General features: G+C 40.2%; 1 protein-coding gene across 4 annotated transcripts; it reads right to left on the bottom strand.

Annotated features, from left to right (window-relative positions):
* Nucleotides 1-15: 15 nt before the first annotated feature.
* On the bottom strand, nucleotides 16-24,720 carry mcf2a (MCF.2 cell line derived transforming sequence a). Of its 4 annotated transcripts, XM_061725596.1 has the most exons (31): nucleotides 24,203-24,720; nucleotides 18,619-18,687; nucleotides 18,423-18,537; nucleotides 17,945-18,035; nucleotides 16,303-16,422; nucleotides 15,735-15,851; nucleotides 15,460-15,609; nucleotides 15,262-15,377; nucleotides 14,938-15,052; nucleotides 14,446-14,565; nucleotides 13,614-13,805; nucleotides 13,330-13,521; nucleotides 13,041-13,212; nucleotides 12,100-12,176; nucleotides 11,852-11,937; nucleotides 11,641-11,707; nucleotides 11,249-11,364; nucleotides 10,358-10,427; nucleotides 10,157-10,249; nucleotides 9,944-10,036; nucleotides 9,661-9,786; nucleotides 9,323-9,544; nucleotides 7,755-7,847; nucleotides 6,836-6,914; nucleotides 6,633-6,696; nucleotides 4,628-4,728; nucleotides 4,098-4,210; nucleotides 2,905-3,017; nucleotides 2,655-2,758; nucleotides 2,484-2,567; nucleotides 16-2,403 (listed from the first exon to the last, which is right to left on the bottom strand). In XM_061725596.1, exons 1-30 carry the CDS (start codon nucleotides 24,315-24,317, stop codon nucleotides 2,527-2,529), a joined length of 3,342 nt encoding a protein of 1,113 aa, XP_061581580.1. In that variant the 5' UTR covers nucleotides 24,318-24,720; the 3' UTR covers nucleotides 16-2,403; nucleotides 2,484-2,526. The 4 variants fall into 4 exon arrangements, with proteins under 4 accessions (XP_061581580.1, XP_061581578.1, XP_061581582.1 ...); XM_061725594.1 differs by having other exon boundaries at nucleotides 16-2,567; XM_061725597.1 differs by lacking the exons at nucleotides 16-2,403; nucleotides 2,484-2,567; nucleotides 2,655-2,758 and adding an exon at nucleotides 4,366-4,474 and having other exon boundaries at nucleotides 2,908-3,017.
* Nucleotides 24,721-25,594: the final 874 nt, after the last annotated feature.

The following is a 25,594-nucleotide window of genomic DNA, read 5'->3' as shown; positions in this document are numbered from 1 at the left end:
CAATCTGTGTTTCAATGTAGTATGTGATTGTTGAATATGGACACAAAGCAAACTCCAAAATGTGCAAACAACAACGTGTCCACACAGTCAGGTTTACCTGAGCACTGCAGTCTCTGGATACTGTTGCACCAAGACAGCAGTACATGGCACACATGAAAGAAAATGCAGAACTACGCAGAAAGACGAAAAGTGAAATAATGCCAAAAGCAAGTTGTATTATAAAGAATATACAGAGTATTCTATATGGGTGTGTTTAAGAAGCATCGTCATTAATTATGCACTTTGTAAAATAAACAGACACAAAATTCAAGTCATACCAACAATGCACAGATTAAACAAACAGTTTCAGCAAACAGCACTTCTGTCCCCTGGTAAGTGCTTTTTTTTTCTTTTCTTTTCTTTTTAAAATATTATCTTGCAACCAAAAGCTTTTTAGCCAAAAATATCACCATGTTAAAATGTTTTCATAATTTCAATTAGCCTACTTTTAAAAAGAGGTTATGACAATAAATACTTCCTACAGAACAAAATCTGTACAAAAAGTGCAGAGCATGGGCTGTTTTATAAGAAACTGCTCTTCGCCCAGTTATCATGCATTTTAACATAAAGAGATGTTTAGCAGCAAGCTTACTGTGGGCTACTTGGCTCACCAGGATTCATATTATTTAAAGCATTTTTTTTTCCAGACTATAAAATCTGTGCAAATTCTGCAGCATTTTGGATTGACATAACAAATAAAACCCATGTCAATGTTGTGAGCTAAAAAGGACAAATAAACGGGGTGCTCTAGTGCAGTCAGGCGCAGCTCGTGTAAATATGTGGACAGTTTGGGAATATACAGATACCTCATAATATGAAAGAATAAAAGAGCAGCAATATAAATAAATGAGCAACTTAGGAAATGTGTGGTGTGCAGCAGCCCCTGCTGCGTTCCCAACTCATTTCCATATCAAACGCAGCGTATCAAAGGCAGCCCTCTGACCAGGGCCTCGATTTGATGTGGAAAATCATTTAAGTCTGCAATCAATATTTAATTAACTGTTTGACAAAGAGGGTATATTTTTTATGTCCGTATGATCCCTTTTAATGGCAAAGCAGAGATTAACTGAGCCGTGACGTAGAGGAGGAACCAGTCTGCTCCTGTGATGACTGAATGCATGCAGCAGTTTTCCCTCGCTCTGCCTCGCTCGTCCTCGTCAGCACTGAATGACGGGTAGTTCTCAGAAGATCTTGTGGAAAATGATGGCATTTCACGCTCAGTGGCGACTTCCATTTGTCTCCGGCACATTGGAAGGAATATATTGCCATAAATTTCCATCATGCTCCTCTGCGCAATACATTCTCATTGGCTGAAGCCTCACCTGCCTGCCTGCATGCAAAGGATATACGTCTTCCCTCCCAAACACATCGTATGTACATTCAAGAGTAAACAAAGGAGCACAGCAGGAATGAAGATACACAGTGAGATAGGTAAAGCAGCAAGCAAAGGACACATTCAGTAGACCATTTTTTAAATCAATGGTAAATGGCTTACACTTATATAGCACTTTCCAGCTGTACTCCTACAGCCCCAAAGCGCTTTACACTGTAGACATTCACCCACACACGCACACATTCACACATTCACACACCGGTTGTCGGCGGAGCTGCCATACAACGGCGCTGGCCTGACAACCGGGAGCAAACAGGGATTCAGTGTCTTGCCCAAGGACACTTTGGTGGACACAGGAGGAACTAGGGTTCGAACCACTGACCTTCAGGTTCATGGGCGAACGCTCTACCAACGGACCCACCTTCCCCAAATGAACACTATAGCTCCACCTTATTAAAGTGCCTATTGAATTTTCTTGAGGTCATTCAAAGCAAACAGTATATGACATCCTAAAAAAAAGAACGGGGATAAAAAGGCATTATGGCATGGCACATTTTGGCATTTGAACTCTTAAACTGTAGAAGAGTGGAAGAAAAATAAAAATGTGAAATCGTTATAAAAGAAATGAAAACAGTGAGATTCACTAAACGTTTAAAAATTGCACTGTATATGCCATTGTCCCCGTTTTAAGACATTTCACAAGCAAATGTTCTTGGGTTTCCATCCATTCAGGACTCACCGAGCCAGACAGGAAAACACACAGTCACTTCGATGCGGTGCAACCTCAAGCATGAGCTTGAATAAGAGAGTTCACAGTGTGTGAAATGACCCCCCGCGAATAATCCGACTAAGAAGGGTCGCCGAAGGGAAAAGATAGCAACTACCAGTCAGAAAAGAGGAAGACCAAACAGGATCCCAGATGAGACCGTTGATTGTCCAGTAGGGCTTAAACAGCTGATGTGCCTTTGAGCTGGTGCCCGCACGCTCCTCGCCTCTCCAAAAAGATTAGTTCAGGATATTGTCAGGAAAAGCTGAGGGAGAAAAGTAGGTCTGGATTTCCACATTTCCTTTTTTAATGACTGAACTGTGCTGAGAGAAGTTGTTAGCTCACTGTCTACAGGTTGAGATAAGACCGGGGCTCTGTGCTCTTCTTTCTATGGGGAGCTCAGCTTTCTCATCTTCAGGTTTCCCGGGTCTGCAAGAATAACACAGACTTAAAAAACTAAAAACAAAGATATGAAATTGGTGTGACTAAACAAACAAGTGCGTGAGTTTTCTTTACCCCCCAGCCTGGAGGAGTGCTCCCGGCTGCTGTCTCCTATGAGCAGCTGCAGGGTGGCAGCTGCCATGAAGCCCTCCTGTCGCCGACTGAGATTCTTCACCAGCCTGGTATCAGGATGGTAAATGAAGAGAGTGTAGAAAAGAGGAGACATTTGATCAACTTAAAATATATCATTTCACAAAACTAGGTTTCAGTGTTTTTTAAGACACTTTTGCTGATCATTGATCATCAGATGAGGCAGAGAACTCACCAGCTCCCCCTGCCGTTTTCAAATTGTAATTGGATGACATCTCCACATTTGATGGTGATGCTTTCTGGCCCGTTTTGGGGGCAGTCAGCCAACGCTCTGTACCTCCCTGGAGACTGACACAGATGGAAACAACTAAAGTAAACATAGGTGTTTAAAAATGCAGAGGTCCCTTGAAAAGAAAATTCAGACATTGTCTCATAAGAGTGCACAGTTGATGAGAAATTATATTTTTCAAAAAAGAAGCAAGACTTTCAAAAGACAATTTCGGATGTATATTTAAATCAGCTCGATTATGCAAAGACACTTGAACATGACCAACGGCAGGCACCATGAACCAGCAGCTGTTTTTTCTTTGCTGTCCACGTGTGAAATGGATTTGCCTTTACATTTATAGGAACTCCACCCACGCATACTGAGAACCAACCTGGATCGTAGAGATATATGAATCTAATCTGTACCACTTTTAACACTTAAAGCTCAGTTAAGCCTCAGGGAAGTATCCTGATGGCCAGATGTGCAAAAAAGCTCACAGGCTAGGCCTCGTTGGGGTTACAACATGTGTCATGAAGGCTGCAGGATTTTCACTTGTTTGTGTGTGCATTTGTAAACTATAAAAAGTCTGATTTTCTGTATGTTAATTATGTTTTTAACCATATAAGGAGAGGTCACTTCATCTAATGACAGCAATGTATTAGTGGAAACTACTTTGTGGACCAATTTAGCATCACTTTCATATGAATGAATATTATATAAACTGCCTGAATGTCCTATAGCACCTTTCAAATCTCTTCAGTGAAGTTACAGTGAAAATGTTATGAAAGAATAATGGTTTATATAACTTGCTCCATAAATATCAATAAATATTGAGCTACTTTTAAGGTATTGCACTTATAGGCTAAATTTAGTCTACACAGAGATGTCATTTCCATTCATTGAATATTTTACGCAGAGTGGAAATACAGCGGCCGTGTGTGGAGTGATGAATGGGTTCTGGGGGAAGCTGTGATTTTCTTTCTTTCCCTGGTACTCCGTTACTCTATATACCAAAAAGATAAAAACAAACACTTCTGTTGTACTTTTGGCAACCAAATGTGTTTTTTTACAACCAGCACAACACAGATGAGTTTTATTGGATGAAGCTCAGACTTCCAATGATCTTATTTAAAAGAAACTAAATGGAATTTAAATGTTACCATCTGCACCAAAACATCCTCGTCTGTGTCAGATGGGTGGAGGACGTCCCGACTCCCAGACCACTCCTCCAGGCCCTCGCAGATGTCTACTGAGTGGTGAGCTCCGGGCCAGCCTGGGACACACACGCACGCACACACACACACACACACACACACAGACATGGTGTCACAGGTGAAGAACACATTTTTTTGAATGCTACACCTTCTATAGCACCACGTAGATACTTAGTAACTATGTCGACATTGAGATAACCCAGTTGTCACTTACTGGGAAATTAACAAGAACGTAGAATCAAAAGCTAATCTCAGTAGCTGGACCTTTTTCCCCCACAGTCCTCGATGTACCTGGTTCTTCAGGTCAAAGTACACCTGAACTGCTGAAGGTGGAAACCAGGAAGGAAATCAGCAACAGAGGTGCAACAGAGTGCAATGGAGGATTGATTTTCATCAGTTCTCACAACATTTTCTGTTACTAAGTTACTAAGTATCTACTTGATTAGGACAAAAGTGTGAGGATGAGGTTTACTCACTCCTGCGGTTGTGCTGGTGTTTGGGTGAGCGAGGTTGCAGGTCTGGACTGCTCCTGCCGGACTCCGTCTCCTCTGAGCTCACTGACACCCTCTGCTGTTTGCTGGAAAAAAACCCACATAAAACAACACCTGTAGTTACATGCGGCACAAAGCCGATCACGCTCAGGACAGATGTTGTCCTCGGCCAGAACACCTGGGGTAAGCTTCATGATCCGGATTCATATAGTAGACATGGCCCCACATCAGTGCCAAGAACAACTCTGACCTGTTGTTTTTCATACAGTCACATATATCCGTTCAGGCACCGGCAAGACAGCACAGAACACGCAACAGCCATTGGCAAGCCTCTCTGTAAAAGTAAAAGTACATTTCTAAGCTGCCAGCAGGGTCCCCACACGGGGTTTGGATGTTTCAACACAAGAGAAGAGCTGGTCTCGATTTATTAAGATCCAAATCTAGAGATTATGGTCACTTTAGGAGTGGGTTTTCAGAGGTGTCAAGTAACGAAGTACAAATACTTCGTTACCTTACTTAAGTAGAAATTTTGGTTATCTATACTTCACTGGAGTAATTATTTTTCAGACGACTTTTTACTTTTACTTCTTACATTTTCACGCAATTATCTGTACTTTTTACTCCTTACATTTTAAAAACAACCCCGTTAATCTATTTCATTTCCGCCTTTAAAAAAAACTACCCAGTTAAATTGTGAATTTGGTTGTGGTTGTGGCACAGATGTTCTTGTCCAGTTTTGTTCTTACATCCGTTCCCTCAGATTCCTGCAACTAAACTTGGATGTACATTCCAATAAAGGTTAGGATAAATGATAACATGCCTCTGAAGTTTGACTTTTTGCACCATTACAATACTTATACTAGTCATCATATCTGCTGCTCTCTGAAACACATGTTAATGCTCAATAGTACACATATATGCTTCTTTAATATATTTGCATTATACTAAGATACATTCATTTTCAATGGCTTTTGTCCTTAATGGCTTTTTTCCCCCTTACATTACTTTTACTTTTACACTTTAAGTAGTTTTGAAACCAGTACTTTTATACTTTTACTTGAGTAAAAAACTTGAGTTGATACTTCAACTTCTACAGGAGTATTTTTAAACTCTAGTATCTATACTTCTACCTGAGTAATGAATGTGAATACTTTTGACACCTCTGTGGGTTTTAAATTAGAACATTTATGAAAAACAAATTTTAAAGTTGCTTGATCAGATCTCAAAAAACGAGCCCCATCTTTAAAAAAAAAAAAAAAAAAAAAAAAGGGGAAATTAAGAGAATTCATTGGATGAAATTGAAATTTTTTTTGTCCTTTGCATTCCATGCAAAATAGCAAAACTGGGATGCATAAAGATGTTTTAAAGCCATGAATGACCTGCTGAGACACCAGTGCAGCATGGAGAGAGAAGGGGGTCAGTTATGGACCAGAATGGAAGCTGTAAAAAGCTGACGATCAGTATGCAAACACAGCAGCCTGAGGGATTTCGGTCCTCATGCCATAGGCAAGGCGAGCCAGCCTGGGCCAGGCTGAGTTTACCACTGAGCGTTACAGCAGGTCAGTGGCGCTTGGAGCAGTGGCGGGGGCGCGGCCGGGGCCGTTGCCGGGGGCTCCGGGGACGGGGGCTCCGGGACCGCAGGCACAGAAACACGTCGGCCGACAGCGAGACAAAGTCCAGCCCCGGCAGACAGCCCCTGGGAACCCCTCTGGACGGCCGCATGCCCCTGCAGGTACGGGACGGGAGGAGTGGGGATAGGCAACTGGACAGCACTGAACATGAACAGAGAGGCGACTGTACCCTGTCACACAACGCCACACAAAAGGCCTCGCACGTGGGCAACATGAATTGATGGTCACATTCATCCCCAGCTTGGAGCTGGTGTAAGACTGTAGCGGCACTATGACTCCACGTGAGTTTGTGCAACCACATCTGCCAACACTCTCCTGCTAAACACTGATGTTTCTTTTATTCAAGCAAAAACACTGACCTCTCCGTGGGCGGTGGAGACAGTGGTATGTGTTCAGCCAGTTGGCCATGTTGATATGCTTCATCTGTAAAAAGAAAGGAGCAGGATGTTGCGGGGAGACGAAATGATGAGCACAAGGGTTCAGCCTCTAGTCGAGGAGTTTTCCACCACATCTCATTCAGCACAGCTCTGAACTTTTAAGATGCCCGTATGAACTTAGAGACCTCGAAGCAGCTTCTGTTGGTTGGTCAGAATTCGACGGAGCTCACTGAGCCAGGCTATCTTCACCTCCACCGTAGGAGCCTGAGGAATAACAGATGTGTGGATCACAAAACCTTTACATCTCTTTCTGGCCACCCTTTACAGCAGGGATATTCAATTGGCGGCCCGCGGGCCACATGCGGCCCGCCAGGAGCTTTTATGTGGCCCCTGGTCATATTTCAAAAAAGGGGGTGTTTGTTGAAAAAAAAAAAAACATTTTTTTTTTTTTTTTTTTTTTTTTAAATAATATTTTTATAACTGGCTACTATGGACTAAAATGGTTGTGCTCAATGCTTAATATAATATTCAAATAAGGAAATCTTGGTGGAAAGTGGTGGTTTGTCATTATGGCGTGTTTTATTAAAAGTAGGTCAATATCAACTTCATTAAGTTTGCACAATGCATGGTTTCAAAATGAACTTGCATTCAAAATAATATTTCTTTATCTGAATATTATATATAACATTCACAATTACTAAATCTGGAGACAATTAATACATAATTCATATGTAAACTAGATATATTCAAATGTATAATACAAATGTATTACCGGTATATTTACATAAGTCTTCATCTTTGAGTGCAAAATACATTTTGAAAACCCCCACATTTTCAAATTGTGCGGCCCTCTCCATACAGTCCTTTTGCAGATGTGGCCCCCGGCCGAATCTAGTTGAATACCCCTGCTTTACAGTTTATAATAATTAAATGTGTCTCTGATAAAAGGCAAAGCAAAGTTGTGGTACTTCATAATGACAATATCAAAAAATGTTCCTGTTTAATAGATTAAATGGTTTTATTCACTGCAGGCCCACTTGAAATGGCTTTAAATCTACACACCGAATAAGATATCAACCGGCTCATGTATTCAAACATCTGTACCTGAACAACGTAAACCTCCTCCCTGCCACTGTACCAGATCTCGAACTTCTTCACATCTCCCTTGACATTCTCTGTGATACCCACAGCAGTCATCTGCCAAGAAGCAAACAAAGAGCATTAGCACGAGCAGCACGAGCAGCGCATAGGTTACATCATTCCTTCACGTTCGCCTCGTCTCTCTCACTCACACACCTCCGCTGTGGGACTGATTCCTTCCTACACCTTAAATAATAAATCAAGGGCTGCAGCTGCTGAGGTGACACCAGATGTGGCACCCCACTCCCAGATCAACACACAAAACAGAAGAGAAGTGCCAAAGCGCCACATTTTGAGGTGCAGCTGTTCCAATGAGAGCAGGCTGCATGAATGCTACGTCAGGACACCTTTGACATTTCTGAAGCACCCTAAAGTCCTAACTAGTTGTGCTGTCCATACAAGCGCATTTGGCATTTCAAGGAGGGTGGCTTGAGCCAGGTCAGCTTTTTTTTCTTAGGAGTGGAGAGACCCGCTGTGCCGTCTGAGTAATCTCATCAGCTAAAGATGTCGGCTTGGCACCTTATTTTGTATCTATGATTGTGCGGCAGGATAATGAGGGGAACAGATCATCTACTGTATACTTACTTTATCCTTTATGAGGGTTTGTGAGACACTGGAGCCCTCAGTTATGGTCACTTTTGACTTTGAAAAGACCGGAATGATTAACACTAAACTCATGTGATCATAGTGCCAGTCGACAAACTAATGAAGAATGCCATGGTGGCGCCATCTCCAACAGTCTGTTGGAGCAGAGGCTGGAAAGGCATGATCTTTTATACAGGACTGTCTCAGAAAATTAGAATTTTGTGATTTTCTGTAATGCAATTACAAAAACAAAAATGTCATACATTCTGGATTCATTACAAATCAACTGAAATATTGCAAGCTTTTTATTATTTTAATATTGCTGATCATGGCTTACAGCTTAAGAAAACTCAAATATACTATCTCAAAAAATTAGAATATTCTGGGACTCTTAATCTTAAACTGTAAGCCATAATCAGCAATATTAAAATAATAAAAGACTTGCAATATTTCAGTTGATTTGTAATGAATCCAGAATGTATGAAATTTTTGTTTTTTTAAATTACAGAAAATAAAGAACTTTATCACAATATTCTAATTTTCCTAGTCCTGTAGAGCAATAGTTTGCCATTTCCAGGTGTGATCTTATGCAACCAAGCAGTTTATTTAGTAAGACTTCAATTAAAAGAGCAGGCTGTAAGCCTCTAAATTTCATACATTAGTTTGGCTGACTGATGATCATGGGCATTTGTAAAATTATATAGAATTTGCTTTGAAGCAGCCAGAAGAGGTCATTTCCGAGGCATCATCAGTCATTCGTTGTCACCTGAGATTGATATCTGATCAATATCTGCTTACACAGAACAGCTGTGAAGAAGACTGGGGTGATGTTTAATTTTGTTAATTATATGACTGTCACTCTGCTTGTTACATAACTTATTTTCATCCATCATTGTTTCAGAAATGTGACTGACTTCTTTTGCTCTATGAGAGAGACCCAAAAGCACCTTGAGACAGTGCTTGAAACTGTACGAGGGGGTCTTGTCACTGCTATCCCCGTGTTCCTCCCGTCGTTTGCAGAGCAGCAGAGCCCTCTCGTACAAGAAGAGGTGTCTCTGCATTGGCTTGAAGCGAGCCAACTCCTTCATGCGCGTGGGACCTCTCTTATGGCTGATCCAGACGCTGAACGAGCCCTGCATCAGCACACGGCCCAGCTCACAGATGTCACCCTGTGTGGAGGGAAAAGAGGCATTTAAGCTGCTGCCAATGCAATTGTTGTTTGAGCGTGCAAAATGCATCTAAGATACTCAGGAAGGAAACAAAGTTAAGAGATGGATTTGTTTACATCATATCCAGTGATGGCAATCTGATGCATGGAGTCGTTGACTGATTTGAGCAGTTCCAGCATGGCCGTCAGCGCCCCCTGCAGCTCACACGTGCCTTCACAATCTGGACTGTATTTTAATAGCTCCTGGTACACAGACGTGTGACAAATACAGGGAACGTTTTACATCCACATGAGCATGTAAAGCCTAATACAAATATGGCACCTAAAACTACATCATTTTAATGGACATGTTGGATTAGGAGAGGTAAATTTAAGGAGAAAAAAGACCTGTCATTCTCACCTTGAGAAGCAGCTGATATTTGGTGAGGCGTTGAACCGGTTTTAACAGGTAAGAATCCAGGCCCAGTTTGTGCTCCAACTTTTTCTGACATTCCTTTACACCACATAAGACACATTTATTCACAGAGTGCACAATACTCGTCAGTGGCAGAGCACAACCCTTCAGTTCTAACAGTTTTTCTGTTGCAAAGGTATAAATCCGTTTCAAGCTGACCTGAAAGAAGCCGCAGTCTGAGAATTGTCTCCACAGAGCTTCAGAACGCGGCTTATTCTGACAGTAGCATTCGTACATTTGGAAACTTTCTTTCTGCAGAGACAGAAAGGACACTTCTGGATATCATGATACACTCTATAAAAAGTATAAATGACCATAATATAAAAAGGCTATGATGAACAGAAAAATGTATCATCTCACCCGCTCCAGAAAAATGGCTCCCACCCTCTCCGGAGCCTCCAGGCATCCCTCCAAGTCCTGGAGGAAAATCCTGCATTCCCAGAAATGTGTCATTAATGTAACCGACACCAGACATTTCTGGTACAGAGAATCGATTGGATCCTAAAACTCCACTAAATTTGGCTAAATGTTTATGAATCTCATTATATAGCAAACAAAATGCTAATAATAATTATGTAAACAATTTTCAATTTAAAACCAGCACCAACCACTAACAACTTGTTAGTGGGGGAAATGGCGGGCAGAAGCCACCAGTGTAAACATTATAAAGATTTGGACGCCTGTCAGCAAAAATAAGCCATAATTTCATCAGACTGCAGATCCTTGTGAGAATTTTTTGTTTTAGTTTATTTGGAAGATTTAGGATAGAGGGCTTTACAGCTTGTAATAAAAATACCCCCGACTTTAGGAATATTGAATTTCTGTGATGAATGACTCTTTCAAAAATATCACAAAGATATTTGAAACACACTAAAGAACGTGGACATCTTTTGAAGGTATATCATGTTCTTACTTGGATGGGAGAGTGTTGTTAAATATTTTATGGGTTAAAGCTGACAGAAAACATTTTTGTGGGTAACTGGAAGGAAAAGTCTCTTCTAATGGGTCATGATTTTCTTCCACAAGGACCTCTGTGGCTTAAATGATAATATGCTCTGTCTTTGCATTTTCTGTGGACTGAGCTCGTTCAAAAAAGAAAAAGAAAAAAAAAGGTAGTAATTCTAAAAATCAAAAGTGCTATTTAACATTATTAAACTGCACCAACATAATATTAAACATTTACTTGGACTGACAACGACGTACAGTCTGTACTAATTATATGTGTTTGAATTTGAGGCATTCATTACTTGCCTGCTGTGGAAATTGTAGATCTCAGGCATGTTTCCAAATAAAATGTCTCTCTTACTGCGAAGTATTGGAGGCAGAAGCCCCGCCAGAGCTGGGTTATCCATTTCAGCCCTGTAACCCTGCGTTTTTAACAGGAACAGAATCATTTAGACCAACTTCATCAAAAATATGCGAGCAGGGGGAAATTACAAAACTATATGTGAAAACACACACACACAAACACACACACACACACACACACACACACACACACACACACACACACACACACACACACACACACACACACACACACACACACACACACACACACACACACACACACACACACACACACACACACACACACACACACACACACACACACACACACACGTGAGAATGTGTTTTGGTACCATTAGCATGGACAGCAGCTCCTCCACATAAATTCTTTCAGTCTCTATGAGTTCCCTCATCACGTGACTGTGACGTAAACATGGACACAAACACAAACACAGTAAGAAGAGAGGGCCAGAGGGCACTGTCAGCACTGAGCAAAGAGAATAACAGAGCAAACGGCACAAAAAGCAGGACAGACGGGCAGACGGGCGCCAACTAACTGCTCACCGCTTTAAGAGGTCTGGACTGTCGTCTCCATCCAGATTGTACAACACACAGCTCCGGCTCTCCTGGAAATCATGAATCACCTCTATCTGAAAACACCATAGAAGGTCAGCACTGATTCTTCTATTGGGAATTAATGAAGGAGCAAAGTCATTATTAGCGCAAACAAGAAGAATTACATGAGAACATTTTGCTCTAATAAACAGCTTTTGAAATACAGGAAGTAAAAAAAAAAGGTCTTTATTACTTACTTTTCTAGGGTTGGGACTTTTTCTGGATGCTTTCTTCCCAGGAAGAGAAAGGTCAAATGTGAACTTCAGACCATCACCTGTGAAAATCACATCATCATCATCATCATCATCATCATCATCATCATCATCATCATCATCATCATCATCATCATCATCATCATCATCATCATCATCAGCAGCAGCAGCAGGAGCTCATTAAATGGTACGGTAATTCACAGTCTTTTTCTTCCATGTTCTCCGAGGAAGTATGCTGAGAGGATGAATAATTTAAGTGCTCTCATGTAATCTTAATAAATTATATTTTTATGACCCTAAGTGAAAATAAGCAGCCTAAAGAGGACTTGCTGGTCGTAAACGTGACCCTTTTTGCTTAGTTATCTGAGTGTGTGTGTGTGTGTGTGTGTGTGTGTGTGTGTGTGTGTGTGTGTGTGTGTGTGTGTGTGTGTGTGTGTGTGTGTGTGTGTGTGTGTGTGTGTAGTAGTAGTAGTCAACCATGATGAAGATTTCAAGTTATCAGTGATAATAGGTTTCCCTATTATATGCAAAATGATGCATATGTACAGTAATATTCCCCTAATACTGTAACTGAAGGCCCATTAAAGTCACCAATAGACACCCTCAAAAGAGCATTACTTTTATATTCTCCCATGCCAAGGCAAACAGTAAAAATGTACACTTTACATGTGAAACTAAAAAGCTGTTTAATGTACACAAGTCTTAATAAATCTGGTATTTCCCAGTGCAGCTCATGCTACTGTGTCTACTTTGTTCTTGGTCAAAGAACAAAGTAGACATTAAATGCACCAATAAACACCCTTAAAAGATCACAGAAGATCAATATTTGCATAACAACACAAATGAGGGGGCAAATTCTCTGTTTTAAATGAGACACATAAACACATATAGTACTGTAAATGTGAATGTGTGAGTTTTTGCCATACCATGCTTTGGGGAGAAGAGTGGGGATTTGGAGCGTGCAGGGTTTTCCGGCCTGGGCGCCACCAGCTGGACCGGTCGCACATGTTTATCAGCCAGCTTCCTGAGACAAGCCTGTCGGTTCTGGATCATCTGCTGCACCGCTGCATGCTTTTCCACCGTTTTCTCAATCTGAGCCTAACAGAGAGATGTTAAAACACAGAGAGGGAAAAGAGGAAGAACATTATCAGAAATCCAAAACCAGTGACTATGTGGCTTGAATTTCACTTGCAGTGAAATGTTGTGGCAGCAAACCTGCAGCTGAGGCGTTATGACAGCTTCATACTCGATAGCCAGAATGTCGAGACCTGAATTTAGCAAAGGCGGCGCCCCTTCCAAGAACATCTCTATGTCTCTCAAAGCAGCTTGGGCTCCATCCTTCGACTGGAACTTATCAACTAACTGATTTGCCAACAAATATGCTCCTTCATCACACCACGTTTGGACCTGAGGGCAGAGAGGTGTAGGATAATATGCAAATATAATGTATCCATGCCTCCACTGTACACATTTATACATTAATTCATTTATCTCAATACCTGTCCCAGACAGAGCAGCAGCTGGTGTGTTTGAAGAAGAAGAGAGTGCTTGGTCTTCAGAGCAGCAGCCAGCGTATCACAGCGGTGGCGAAGCTCGTTGCAACGCTGCATAATAAGAGCCATGGCGTAGTGGTGGCCGGCCAATAACTGATGTCCATGGAGGATGATGATCTGGGCTCGAGACATAACTTCCTGATAAAAGCAAAGAGGAAACACAAGAAGAAAGGAGTCAGGCCTATATACTTCTGAAAATTCCAGATGCCCCTGCTAAGAAAACGGGCTCAGTAATGCACATACATTTTGGAACCTCCCCAAACAAGTTATATAATTACCTCTCGTTTGGAGGGAAAACACACATATATATATATATATATATATATATATATATATATATATATATATATATATATGTATATATAATATATATATGTATATATGTATATGTATATATGTATATGTATATATATACTGTATATATATGTATATGTATATGTGTATATATATATATATATATATATATATATATATATATATATATATATATATATATATATATATATATATACATATATATATATATATATACATATATATATATATACATATATATATACATATACATACATATATACATATATATACATATATATATATACATATATATATATATATATATATATATATATATATATAGTAATGTATTAAAACAGTAGGTCATAATATAAAAAGAAGTAGTTCATTTACATTTGAAAATAAAGGGTCATTCTGATGTTTGGTTGCTGGAAAGATGCAACAAACAGCAGATCAGACGTTGACGTTGGGAAACACTAACCTGTGAATTTGATTCCAGGTCATCAAGCCTTTTGAGAGCCTGTTCTGTTTGGACCAGTGTGTTCACATTTAAAGACAATTCCTTCTCCTGACACATGATATGCTCCAGACATAAGTCCATCTAAACAAAAAGACACCATAAACAGTATAGTATTTCCAAATGATAAGCACATTAACCCATTAGAACTGGACATAACAGACTGGGTGAACCTTTTCTCTGCCAGATGACTCAATGACTCGATTTTACATTACTTTTCGTCTTAAGTTTTAGAGCTAAGGCGGAAATTGTATTTATTGTGAACTAAAAGTCAAATTTTATACTGCCTCAATTTAACAATACGGTAATGTAAGACAATCCACTCTTTATAGATGTATAAATGTTTTCTCCTTCGCAGTGAACAACCCAGTACTTGGTGGTCAAAGTGCTCGGTTGTCTGTGTTGCATTCAAATAAGCATAAACCATAGAAATAACAGAAGTTTCTGAAACTCTACCTCCTGAAAGCTTTGCTCATATCTGACCAACTGAAGGTACTGATGGAGCTTCAGATGATGCTTCTCAAAGAAGCCATCAAAGGCCAACTCCATGTCTCTGAGCTGGGCAAGAAGTCTAGAAGAAAGGAGGAACTTTGTTATATATCTCTTTTGTTCCTCGTGTAAAATACTCCATTAGATGTTATAGATGATCAATTATATATATATATATATATATATATATATATATATATATATATATATATATATATATATATATATATATATATATATATATATATATTAAACCAAATTCTTGAACCATGAGGTCAGTCCCTATCTTACCTCTGCACTGTCTCCCAGTCTATCTTCATATCCCACTGGGCTTCCTCCTGCTTCCCATTGGTTTCCAGGTTGGAGAGAAGATGACGACCCTCCTTTGAAACTGACCTGATTGCATCCTTTCAAAAGGACAATTAAGATTATAAAACATATTAGTGCACTAACATTAAAGAAAAACATCATGTACGTATGATGCCTTACCTTGAGTTTTCTGTACTTTTCAGTGTGAGTTTGAAGGAGATGTTCAATGGCTTTGGCCTCATCAGGCAGCTCCGTCTCTGCCAGCTCAGTCCCAAATCCCTGCAGCATCTGTGCAATGTCTTTGACGGTTACAGCAAAACTTTCAATGGCCTGTAGTGAACATAAATGTGGTAAAGTAGGTAAAACTGCAAATTCATAAACATGTCACAAGTACTAATAAAACTAAAATAACGGACAAAATAAAATTGCATTCCTGAGCCCAGCTATTTGCTTACCGTTTGTAAAACAATCCAGTCACTGTGACAGTAGTCCAAAGTGCCTCCAAACTCTGAAGTCAGTTGGTTCTCATCTATGTAGCGCAGTAGGTCTGTTACGGAGCTCAGCATCACCACCTAAACAAGGGGAAAAACAAACAAACAGACAAACGAAAAAAAACAGAGGCCTTAAAAAATCTTTTGTACTTTTCTTATCAGAAAAAGGGTAGTAGCCTACTGAAAGAGATGGAATCAGAAATAGATTAATCTAGTGCTTGTATATGTTGCAATAGAGGTTTGAAAGAACTAGTTAGATGATACAAATGCTTGCAGAGGAAAGTTGGTCTGGAAATCAAACATAAGATTTTTTTTTACCACTGATGCTTAAAGTATACTTGGAGAAAACCCCAGGACACTAAGCTTTATTGTAATAATTGTTAAAACAAAAGCTGAAGTTAAAATCTGCGTGTGTTCTCTGCCAATTTTACCACACAACATTTGACTCACGGAGCTCCGCTGTGTAACAAGAATTAGGTGTACCTTGTCATGATGTGAGACATATTTGGTAACTGAGGAGGAGCTGCCTTACTGGCATCTTAAGCATGAAGTCTTCTTGGCTGAAGCGGAAGCCAATGTCTGTAACAGTGCGATGGAAGAAACTGGTGGGTCGGAGCACCAAGACCAGGTGGAGATTCCCAGGAAAGGAAGCCTTTGTGTGGAAAAACGGGTTTATTGTGAGGTTGACAATGCATAGTGAAGACGATTCAGCGTAAAACAGAAATCTCCCTGTAGCACTAACACAATTCCACAACCAGTACTGCAAAGATCTGACAGGAGAGACTTAAGGTCTCAAACGGTCTGTCACTCTGGTGATTACTGTCAGCCTTATAGGTTTAAGGCTCAATTGAACCACTCTTTACACTTATAATATTGCAAAATGTATCTTTAGGTTGCATGAAGTCATTGTCTTACATACCCCTTCCTTCTCAGCTTCTGTATAATACCACTATTTAAGAAACATCTGTACATTAACAGCATAATACACTTCATAGATGGTGTGATAAAAGCAGTAATTTACTTCTATAAAATGTAGAACCATTTACCATACAGGGTAAATAGATGAAACCCTTTATTCTATATACAACCTTGGACAACTAAAACATTGCATCATGCATGCATAAGTAATGCAAAAGTCAGCTCTGCAGCAGGATTTGCAAAGTAGTCAGCGTTCTGTATATATTTCCAACACAATTTTCATTGATTGCTGCATGATGCTGCGCATTCTGAAATGCGTTTCTCCTGACTGGATTTTATTTTTTCCCAGAGCAACATTAATCAAAGAAAGGCATCACTTTGACCCCTGTGGGTTCCACACAGAGCCAGCCGCATGACTGAAGGCTGATTTATGGTTCCGCGTTAAATCGACGCAGATGCTACGCCGTAGGCTACGTACGGTGCGCGTCGACGCGTAACCCTATGCCGTAGATTCTGCGTCGATTTAACGCGGAACCATAATTCATCAGGCTTAAAAGCAGAAGCGCCCTGCGCACCGCGACGCAGTGTTAAACTCGCCAGTACACCAGATACCGCATTCGCCCAGCCTGCCCCAAAAAACTTCATCCCAAACTCTTCACACGAGCACGGCACTCATTACCGGGCTCCTCCGGATCTTCGGTATTCCTCTGCGATAAAAGCAATCGGTCATGGTGTCAGAAGCCATCTCGATCTAGTAGTAGTTTATCGCTGTAAATGCGGAAGGTAATGCAGCTTCCTCCGACCCTGATGGAGGCTGCAGCTCTCTGCAATGCTTCCCCTCCCTCCGTCCTCCTCCTCCATTCCTCCATCTCATCCCGCGTCATCACACATTTTGCTTACTCATACATTTGCAGCAATAGGACATTCAGTGCAGGCAGAGTAGAGGATCCTCTCTTCAAAACTCTGCACCATTTCCAAGGGTACTGTAGATCCAAGCCGAAAAAAAGCGCAATTATCCCTAAAATGACCATCTGACCAATTCACTGGATAAAAAAAAAAAAAAAAAAAATCAACGTTTTCAGGACCAAGGACAGCAACCAATTTTAAACGACACGTAAACGAACTATCTGCATGCGCAAAAAACGTAGAAGTAATCCTGATATGCAAACTGTCCCATGCACGATGTATAACATGTCCGGGAATACTAACTAAAGGTTGAAATAGGTTTTGCAAAAAGGGAAAAGAAACAAACTTACTGCTATTCTGGCAAGTGCAGTTTTGATAGAGGCCCAGGTATCCAGTCTTCTGTCTAAAATAATGATAAATTTGACTCCAGGTTGCCTCGTTCTGCAAGTAAAAATATAAGAGTGTATAACTACTTACAGTGCCTATGAATATGATCCTTAAATATGACTTAACATATGACAAGCTACATACAAAACGTAGTTTTATTCGTCTTTACAACAACACTTATATCAGTTTTACATCTCTACAAATAAGTTCATGTCCATGAGAATTTGACAAAAGGGAATAGGCCTTTGAAGTGATCCAGTTTAATCTTTTCAAACCTCAGTGTCAAGGGAGACTGAGCTTTTGATATAGAGGACATCAGTAGGACGTTTGGCCCTTAGCTGAGGATGAGTGAAGACCGGAGTAGCTGTGCTCAGAATACAAGTTTTTTTGGTGCACTGCAGATGGGGGAGACTGGGTGAGAGAAAATAAGGGAAGACACACCTAGGGATGAGGGTGAGGTATGTAAAGACTTTGGTTAAAGCTTCTTCTGGAATATCACTGAAGGCAGAGCACTCGGGGAGGGTGATGATGACACTAGAGTCTTCCCCACGACCCCCTAGGGAAGAAATAAGCACAACTTTCTTTAGATGACAAAAAATATATCAATTGTTGAACACAAGAAGGAAAAAAAACTTACCTGATAAGTATGCCACCTGTTTCTCTATGTAGCCAGCCACTTCCTTCATGCTCAGAGGGACAGTCACCTCTACAAGAGGATACAAATATACTTGAAAGAGGAAAGTAGCATGCCCAATATTATCAACATAACATTTGACCTGAAAGGCCTGAAACGAGTTTTTATGAGTTGCCCTGTCAAAGTGAGGGATCTGAAAAATATGAGGCTTGTTCACCAACAACTATATGAATGATATCCAGTCATATGTTTTGTGGAGATTACAGAGGGAAGAAATTGCATGAGGGCATCATCTTGTGCTGGCTACCCTTCACTTGCTTCCTGTCCAGTTTAAGATTTGACTGTTTGTTTTTAAGAGTTGGGGGAACAGTATGGCACCAACTTATTTAGCAGAGCTTTAAACCGTCATGGTCCTGTCAGAGCTCTGAGATCAACCAATCAGCTGCCCTTGACGGTTCCCAGACCCAAACTGAAAAGCAGAGGCAACGGAGCATTTTCTATTGTTGCTCCAAAACTGTGGAACAGTCTACGTTTTAGTGTCAGACTTGCCCAGACCACAGGATTATTTTAAATCATTGTTAAAAACACACCCTGACACATTCTGACTTTACCTCCAACTTGAGGCTTTTAAACAATATATATACAGTGTATATATATATATATATATATATATATATATATATATATATATATATATATATATATATATATATATGATTTTATTTATGTTTTATTTCATTTTAGAATTGGAGTGACCCAGCCTGACCTGAACTCAACTGGAGATTATAGCAGAATTAAAAACAAGTTTGCACCAAAGCCTCAAATGTAGCCTGGCATCGCTTCCTGCAAAGAATTTGAGAGGTTTGCAAGGTTAAACTTGTAATACCATACCCCCTTATATTCAAGACTGTCATTGCTTACAAAAGGTAAATTATCAAAGATTTGCATTATGATCACACTGCATAGATTGATGTATCTGAAACACGACAGAATATTTTAATTTAATGATTAAAATGACATTTCCACCACAGTAACAATGACAAATTATTTCCATTTCTGATATGGAAATTGTCACTTCCAAACACTGTAATACAAAATATTAAATGCAAAAAAGTCAAAGTGGTATACTGAAATTTAACCATTTCGCAACGGCTTTGTCATGATATATCAAAGCATAAGTATAAGCTTTAACATTAACATAAACGCAGATCTTCCATAATCGTAACTAGGTTTCTTTGAATGCTGCACTACATTCAAAGATATCAAAGACAGGCAAAGTACAGGGCCTGCTTGTGATGAGAGGAAGATAATGACATGACGTAAAACAAAAAACAAAAGGCATTAACTGGAAACCATGTTAAAGCTCCAACAAGGAACATTTGTCATTTTTAACTCGGATGTAGGGAGGTTTAGTCACTTATATGACACTGTCCAAAGTGTATTATTGTTTTTCTTTAGTCCCTTGTTTGGTCATACTCTTGGTTTTTCTTCAATAATTAAAACTTCTTAAGCCTCTAAGGTTGCCCCTGCCATGATGTCCACTGTAGCTGTGTGCACTTCATATGAGACTTACATCTACACATTGATACACTACTGTAGGTATCATTCAATTGGTTGTGCAGAAGTGAGACAAGCTGTGCATCACAGTGTGAATGCTAACGTATGTTCAACTTCTACTTCCATGCACATACTATAGTGTATAGTTGCCTCAGTCAAAATATAATTACATATAAACGTTTTGTGAAGTGCATTGCACACAACATGGAAGCGGTCATTTACTTAAATGCCATTAATGTCTGCCCCTACGCTACAGATCACATGGCAGAAACATTTGCTCACATTTCAGCATTTCCTCATCCATAAAAATTTGAAATTAAATACAGAAGAGAGATACAAATAACATGAGAGAAGGAAAAAGAAAAAGAGGAGGTGTTATTTTTCACGAGCCAACTGCAGTAATAGCGTGCCTCAGTGAGCTCCACTGGTACCCGGTGAATATTTGATGTGTGTTGGTAACAGAGAAGAGCCACGGCAGCTCCAGTAGCTGGACTGTGCACACACAGATCCAAGATAAAGTTACTGTCACGCTTGAATGGCTAATAACAAGACATTCAGTAGGTTGGGGTAGATGCACATGAACTGTTGACCTTTAGTGTTTGATCAATGGAAGGATGGGCTGTGCAGAAAACTGCCTTTTGTTAGATAAACTTGTAATTTTGTAGAAACACTGTACTTTTACCTTTTCTAACAACCAGGCACTGTAATCAATCCCACAACTGATTGCCTTCGTGCCTGTCAATCATGTCTCATGGCTGAACACTTCAGGAGAAGCAGAACATATGAACTTCTTCTTTCTTTCTTTTTTTTAATAAATACAAGGGATTAATCCACACAAAATAAAAAGTATGCCCTCTTCCGTTTGTAAAGTTTATATATGTGGACATTTTGAAATACATAAATAAAACAAAATGTGATAATTAGGTCTTAAAGTTGTTATTTTTTTATTTCAGCAAAAACATAACACATGACATATCATACCTATTAAAAACTAAACTGGAGGAAGTGGATTTTATGAAAAAGGTGCACCTTAAACAGCCAGGTCCTGCTAATCAATGCAGTTGATTAAGTGATCATTAGCAGAGGTGATCACCTCCACATAAAGATGATGCTTTGGCATTTTGCTAGTCTGGAGCATACAGATACCAAAGTAGAAAGTAGTAATGATCTTAGAGAAGCCACTGGTGATGTGCATTATTCTGACGAGCGTTACAAAGCCATTGTTAAACTATTCGGAGTTGAATTTTGAAAGCAAAAAATATTGAAATCAGCTGCCAATCATCCCAGGACCTGACATCCCAGCAAGTCCCATTGAGCGACTTCCCTGACCCGTTGGTTCTAAGTTCATGTCTGTGCAATTCACAAAAGGCTATTCCAGTTGTTTTTTTGTTTTTTTTTAAGAAATTCCATGAGAAAAAGTTGAGGTTTGCAAAGTTGTATCTGGACAACTATGAGTGACTTGTGACTTGACAAGCATGACAGCAGAGATGTGCTCCAGCCACCCTGTGACCCTAAGTTACGGATGGATTAATGCTTGAGCATTTTATGCCCACTGAACAGATCTCATGACCTGTGCAGGTGACTTGCAGGGTGTGTGTACAGATGAAAGTCAAATAAGCTCTGTTTGCTTTTCTGTTCTTTTTACACGTTGAAAGAGAAATGTTTGCCATTGTGGATTAAACAGATTCGACTCTGACCAATCCCTTTAGTGTGTTTACAAAGCTGAGAGCAGGGAGCTTATCTCTGTTGTCCAAACAGTGATAACCGTCTTCACCGATTTCATCACCTGCAGGCTCTATAACAAGCATTAAATGTACTTTTCCATTTTTTAATTCTTAAATAATATTGAATTGAGCTGAACACTTACAGGTGTCAATTTTTACAATTACATGTCAGTGATAATATCTGAATATGAAAATGCTGACACTGTTTGAACGTAACTTTTACCTCAGCACAAACTTGAGAAAGTAAAAACTGGAGTGATTGGTGCCAGCGACTGACTCAGTTTTCCAACAGGCAAAATGACAGAACAGTAGCGCAACACACTCACACAGTAGTGTTCATGTTAGGGAATCAAACAGCATGCTACTTAAATAAAAAAAGGAACTGGTATACATAAAAGCTGCATTCATTCTGATATCACAGATACCCCAAAAGCTGACACTCGTAAATCCCTTGCAAGGCATGAAATCCCCTCTCTTACAGTTGCCAAAACGTTCGCTAAACACAGAGGCCGAGCCTCACGCTGCTTTTAGGTCATGAGTTTTTTTCCTAAATGAAGCTTTTAATATTTAAGCAGATTAGACTGGTGGGTGGCAGAATTCTGGGAGAAAAGAGTGTAGAGAATTTGGTTTTCTACCCAGTGGGATACATGTAAAAGCGAGATTGGTTTTAGACATGAAAGGCCTGAATAGTGAACCCTGTACAATAGCCTTGTAAGGCTTTTGCTTGAACTGAAGCGCTCACTTTTCACTTCCAAGGACCTGTCCCCAGTTCCTGATACCGTTGGCTGTTTAGTAAGGATTTAAAATAGTAACTGTGCTTTTTTATCCATATACTCTTACACTAACATATGCATTATTATATGTAATCTTTTTGATAAGCTACGGGTGAAAGAATATACAATTTTTTGTGCTGTCGGCTGTAGTTGTGTATAGGCATTACTTGCATCAGAAGATTCCCTTTTCATGCTTTATGCAGAAAATACAAACATGATATCTGCATGTAGGGTATTGTGAGGAGGGATGCACACCAAGCGGAGGATTTAAAACTGTTTTGGTGTCTGCCAAAAGTGAAACTATACAAGGTGTGAGAAGTTTAAGGCAAATTTACATCTCTAAAAAAATGCTTGGTGAAATAAAAGCAGGGGGAAAAAAACATAAGCCAAGGCTTAAGAACTAAAGGCCTTAAAAGAGCATGAATGAGCACAAAACGGAATATATCTGAAATCTCAAAACGGAGGATTTACTGTAATGAAGGGAGTGAAGTCTCATTTTGAGTCTTGGTGTTATGAGCATTATATGAAATATAGATCTACTTTGACACGCTCACGTTGTCAAAAGGAAGAAATATGACACTCATGCAAGCTAAAGTGAGACAGTAAAATGTCTCTAAAAATGAAGGATGCCGTTTAATACAGCAGTTTATTTAGTTTGACTTCACTACATGCCCTGTAAGAAGATTAAGATAAACCAAGAATGCAAAGTTCAAGATAATCAAGTCAGGGTGACCTTTTGATGGCTTTCTGTTACCACTACATTGCAGTGCACGGTTGTACAGCAGGCATGAGGCGTACGGAGGCAAAGCCCCACCATTTAAGCAATAACTCAAGTGCAAAGATCTCAAAGTATTCACAATGTCGTGAAGAGAGCGGTAGTATGTTCAATCAGCTAATTCAGTCTCTCATCTTAAATTGTTTTACACCTGGAGAAATTAATTTAAAAAAAAGCTATACCCAAGTAACATTTTTTATGTTAGAAGTTCAAATTTCTAATTATATTATTGTAGTAAATGGCTGCATCCTTTTCTGCTCCATGCTACATCATTGTAGCTCAAAATATAAAAGACAGATACTACAAGTTGCCATCCACTTTACTAATTTTGATATATTTGACAGCAGTGGCCCCTTTTTGTTGTATTAATGGCTCTGCAAGTGGTCTGCAAACGCTGAGCTGGCACACACCAAAGCTACAAGTCATTCCTATGGAAAAAAATCTATCCATCTGTGATGGCTGAAAATAGCTGATTTAACAGCAAGCGACTGCTGGAGGAAAGCTGCAGGACCCCGGACATCAATAATACTGACTGGCCAAAGGTGCAGTTCTCCAGTTACCTTCTGTAATAGCTCTCAGAAGTTGAAAATAATCAGTATAAATCCAAATAAACTGCACCCTGCTACAGTGCATTATAGTGTGAGAAGAGCAGCATTAAATAAAGAGGAATAGTCTTAGAAACAAATAGACAATTGCATTTTCAAAAGCCTGTCTGTGGTGGCGACAAGCCAAATAGGTCTGGCAGTATGTGCACTTACGCTGCAGAGTGTTCACTAGCTGGGAGCCAGCCTGCAGGAGGCAGCGGTAACTCTCCATCTCCTCCTTGGACTCTTTGCCCAGCTCCCTCTCCTCCTGCAGTGAGGCTGGGCCCATTCCCTCCGTCTGAGACCAGACCAGATCAGGCTGGGGGAACCGACGCTTGAGGGAGTTCTCTACAATAGTCCAGGCCTCACATCCTCTTCAAAGTCTTAACGCAGCCCTCCATAGTACAAGTTTAAAAGCCTATAGGTGCTAAAGCAGTGGAACTTAGGCAAAGTGTGCCTCTGCAGGTCCCACGAGCCGGACGGGACAGTTCCCTGAGGTTGTTGTAGGCTCCTCCTGACCTTGACCTGCATAGAGTTCCTCCACACTAAGCTGCAGGACCACAGCACAACAGAAGATCTGTCCTCCTGCAGAAAACAGCAGTCCGTTGACCCATTGCTGCCTTTGGCTGGGTGTGATGTCTTTTTTTCCGCCCCTTAATACACACCAGTGTCGACAGTCTGCTGTGCTCTTAACAGCAGTCAGGGACTTCAAAACAGAGCTCCATCTGGCCACTGCTGTCTGTTCGCTCTCGTGCCCCTCCCCTCGCTGAGCTTTAGTGCGTCAGCTCTGCAATGCAAGAGCTCAAGAGTCCACTCCTGACACGCTGCCAGCTCCTTCCCTACTTTTCCTTCCACACCGCACTTATTCATGCTCCTCCTGTTCATTTTTTTCTCTTTGCTCTGTGGGCTGGACTGTCATGTTCAGCTCCCCTCTTTCTCCACTTTTACTATAATATAGAAGCACACACACACAGAAGAAAATAGATCCATTGTTGAATAAAATAAAAATCTTCCACTCCCTCTGCTAACCGGTTTGGCGCATGTGAAGCACACTCTTTAATAAAGAACAATCACATTCAAAACCACTGAACAAATATGAAAGAGTGTCATTGTGTACATACTGTGACACAGAGCCTCACTCAAATCAAGGCCCCACTGCTCAGCCCACAACTCGTCTGAGTGCATCAGCACTCTATAACACAATAACGCTATACAGACCAGATATATATAAATATATATATGCAAATCTTTATGCAGTCACTGTTTGACGTTTTCTTGACTTGAGGCCACATATTGAGCACTGTGAGAGCAGCCTCACTCTGTCCCCATATGCAGTTGCTCAGCTGATCCAGCTTAGCCTCTCAGCCATCTCATTACTGCACAGCATCTGCTTAGTGTGGTTACACGCACTCGCGAACACACACAAGCACATTCATCACATCTTTCCATCAGACAGAGACTGCTGACACAACTGATGGTGGACTAAATCATGAGGATTTTGTTGTTTGTTTGTTTTTTTTTTATCTTTCAAACATTCTGCTTTATTACAGAAAATCTCCAGGTTTT

The sequence above is a fragment of the Cololabis saira genome, chromosome 7 (genome assembly GCF_033807715.1).
Source record: "Cololabis saira isolate AMF1-May2022 chromosome 7, fColSai1.1, whole genome shotgun sequence".
NCBI classification, from domain to species: Eukaryota; Metazoa; Chordata; class Actinopteri; order Beloniformes; family Belonidae; genus Cololabis; species Cololabis saira.
The sequence above is the reverse complement of the archived record's forward strand: the minus strand, read 5'-3'. Positions and strand labels throughout refer to the sequence as shown.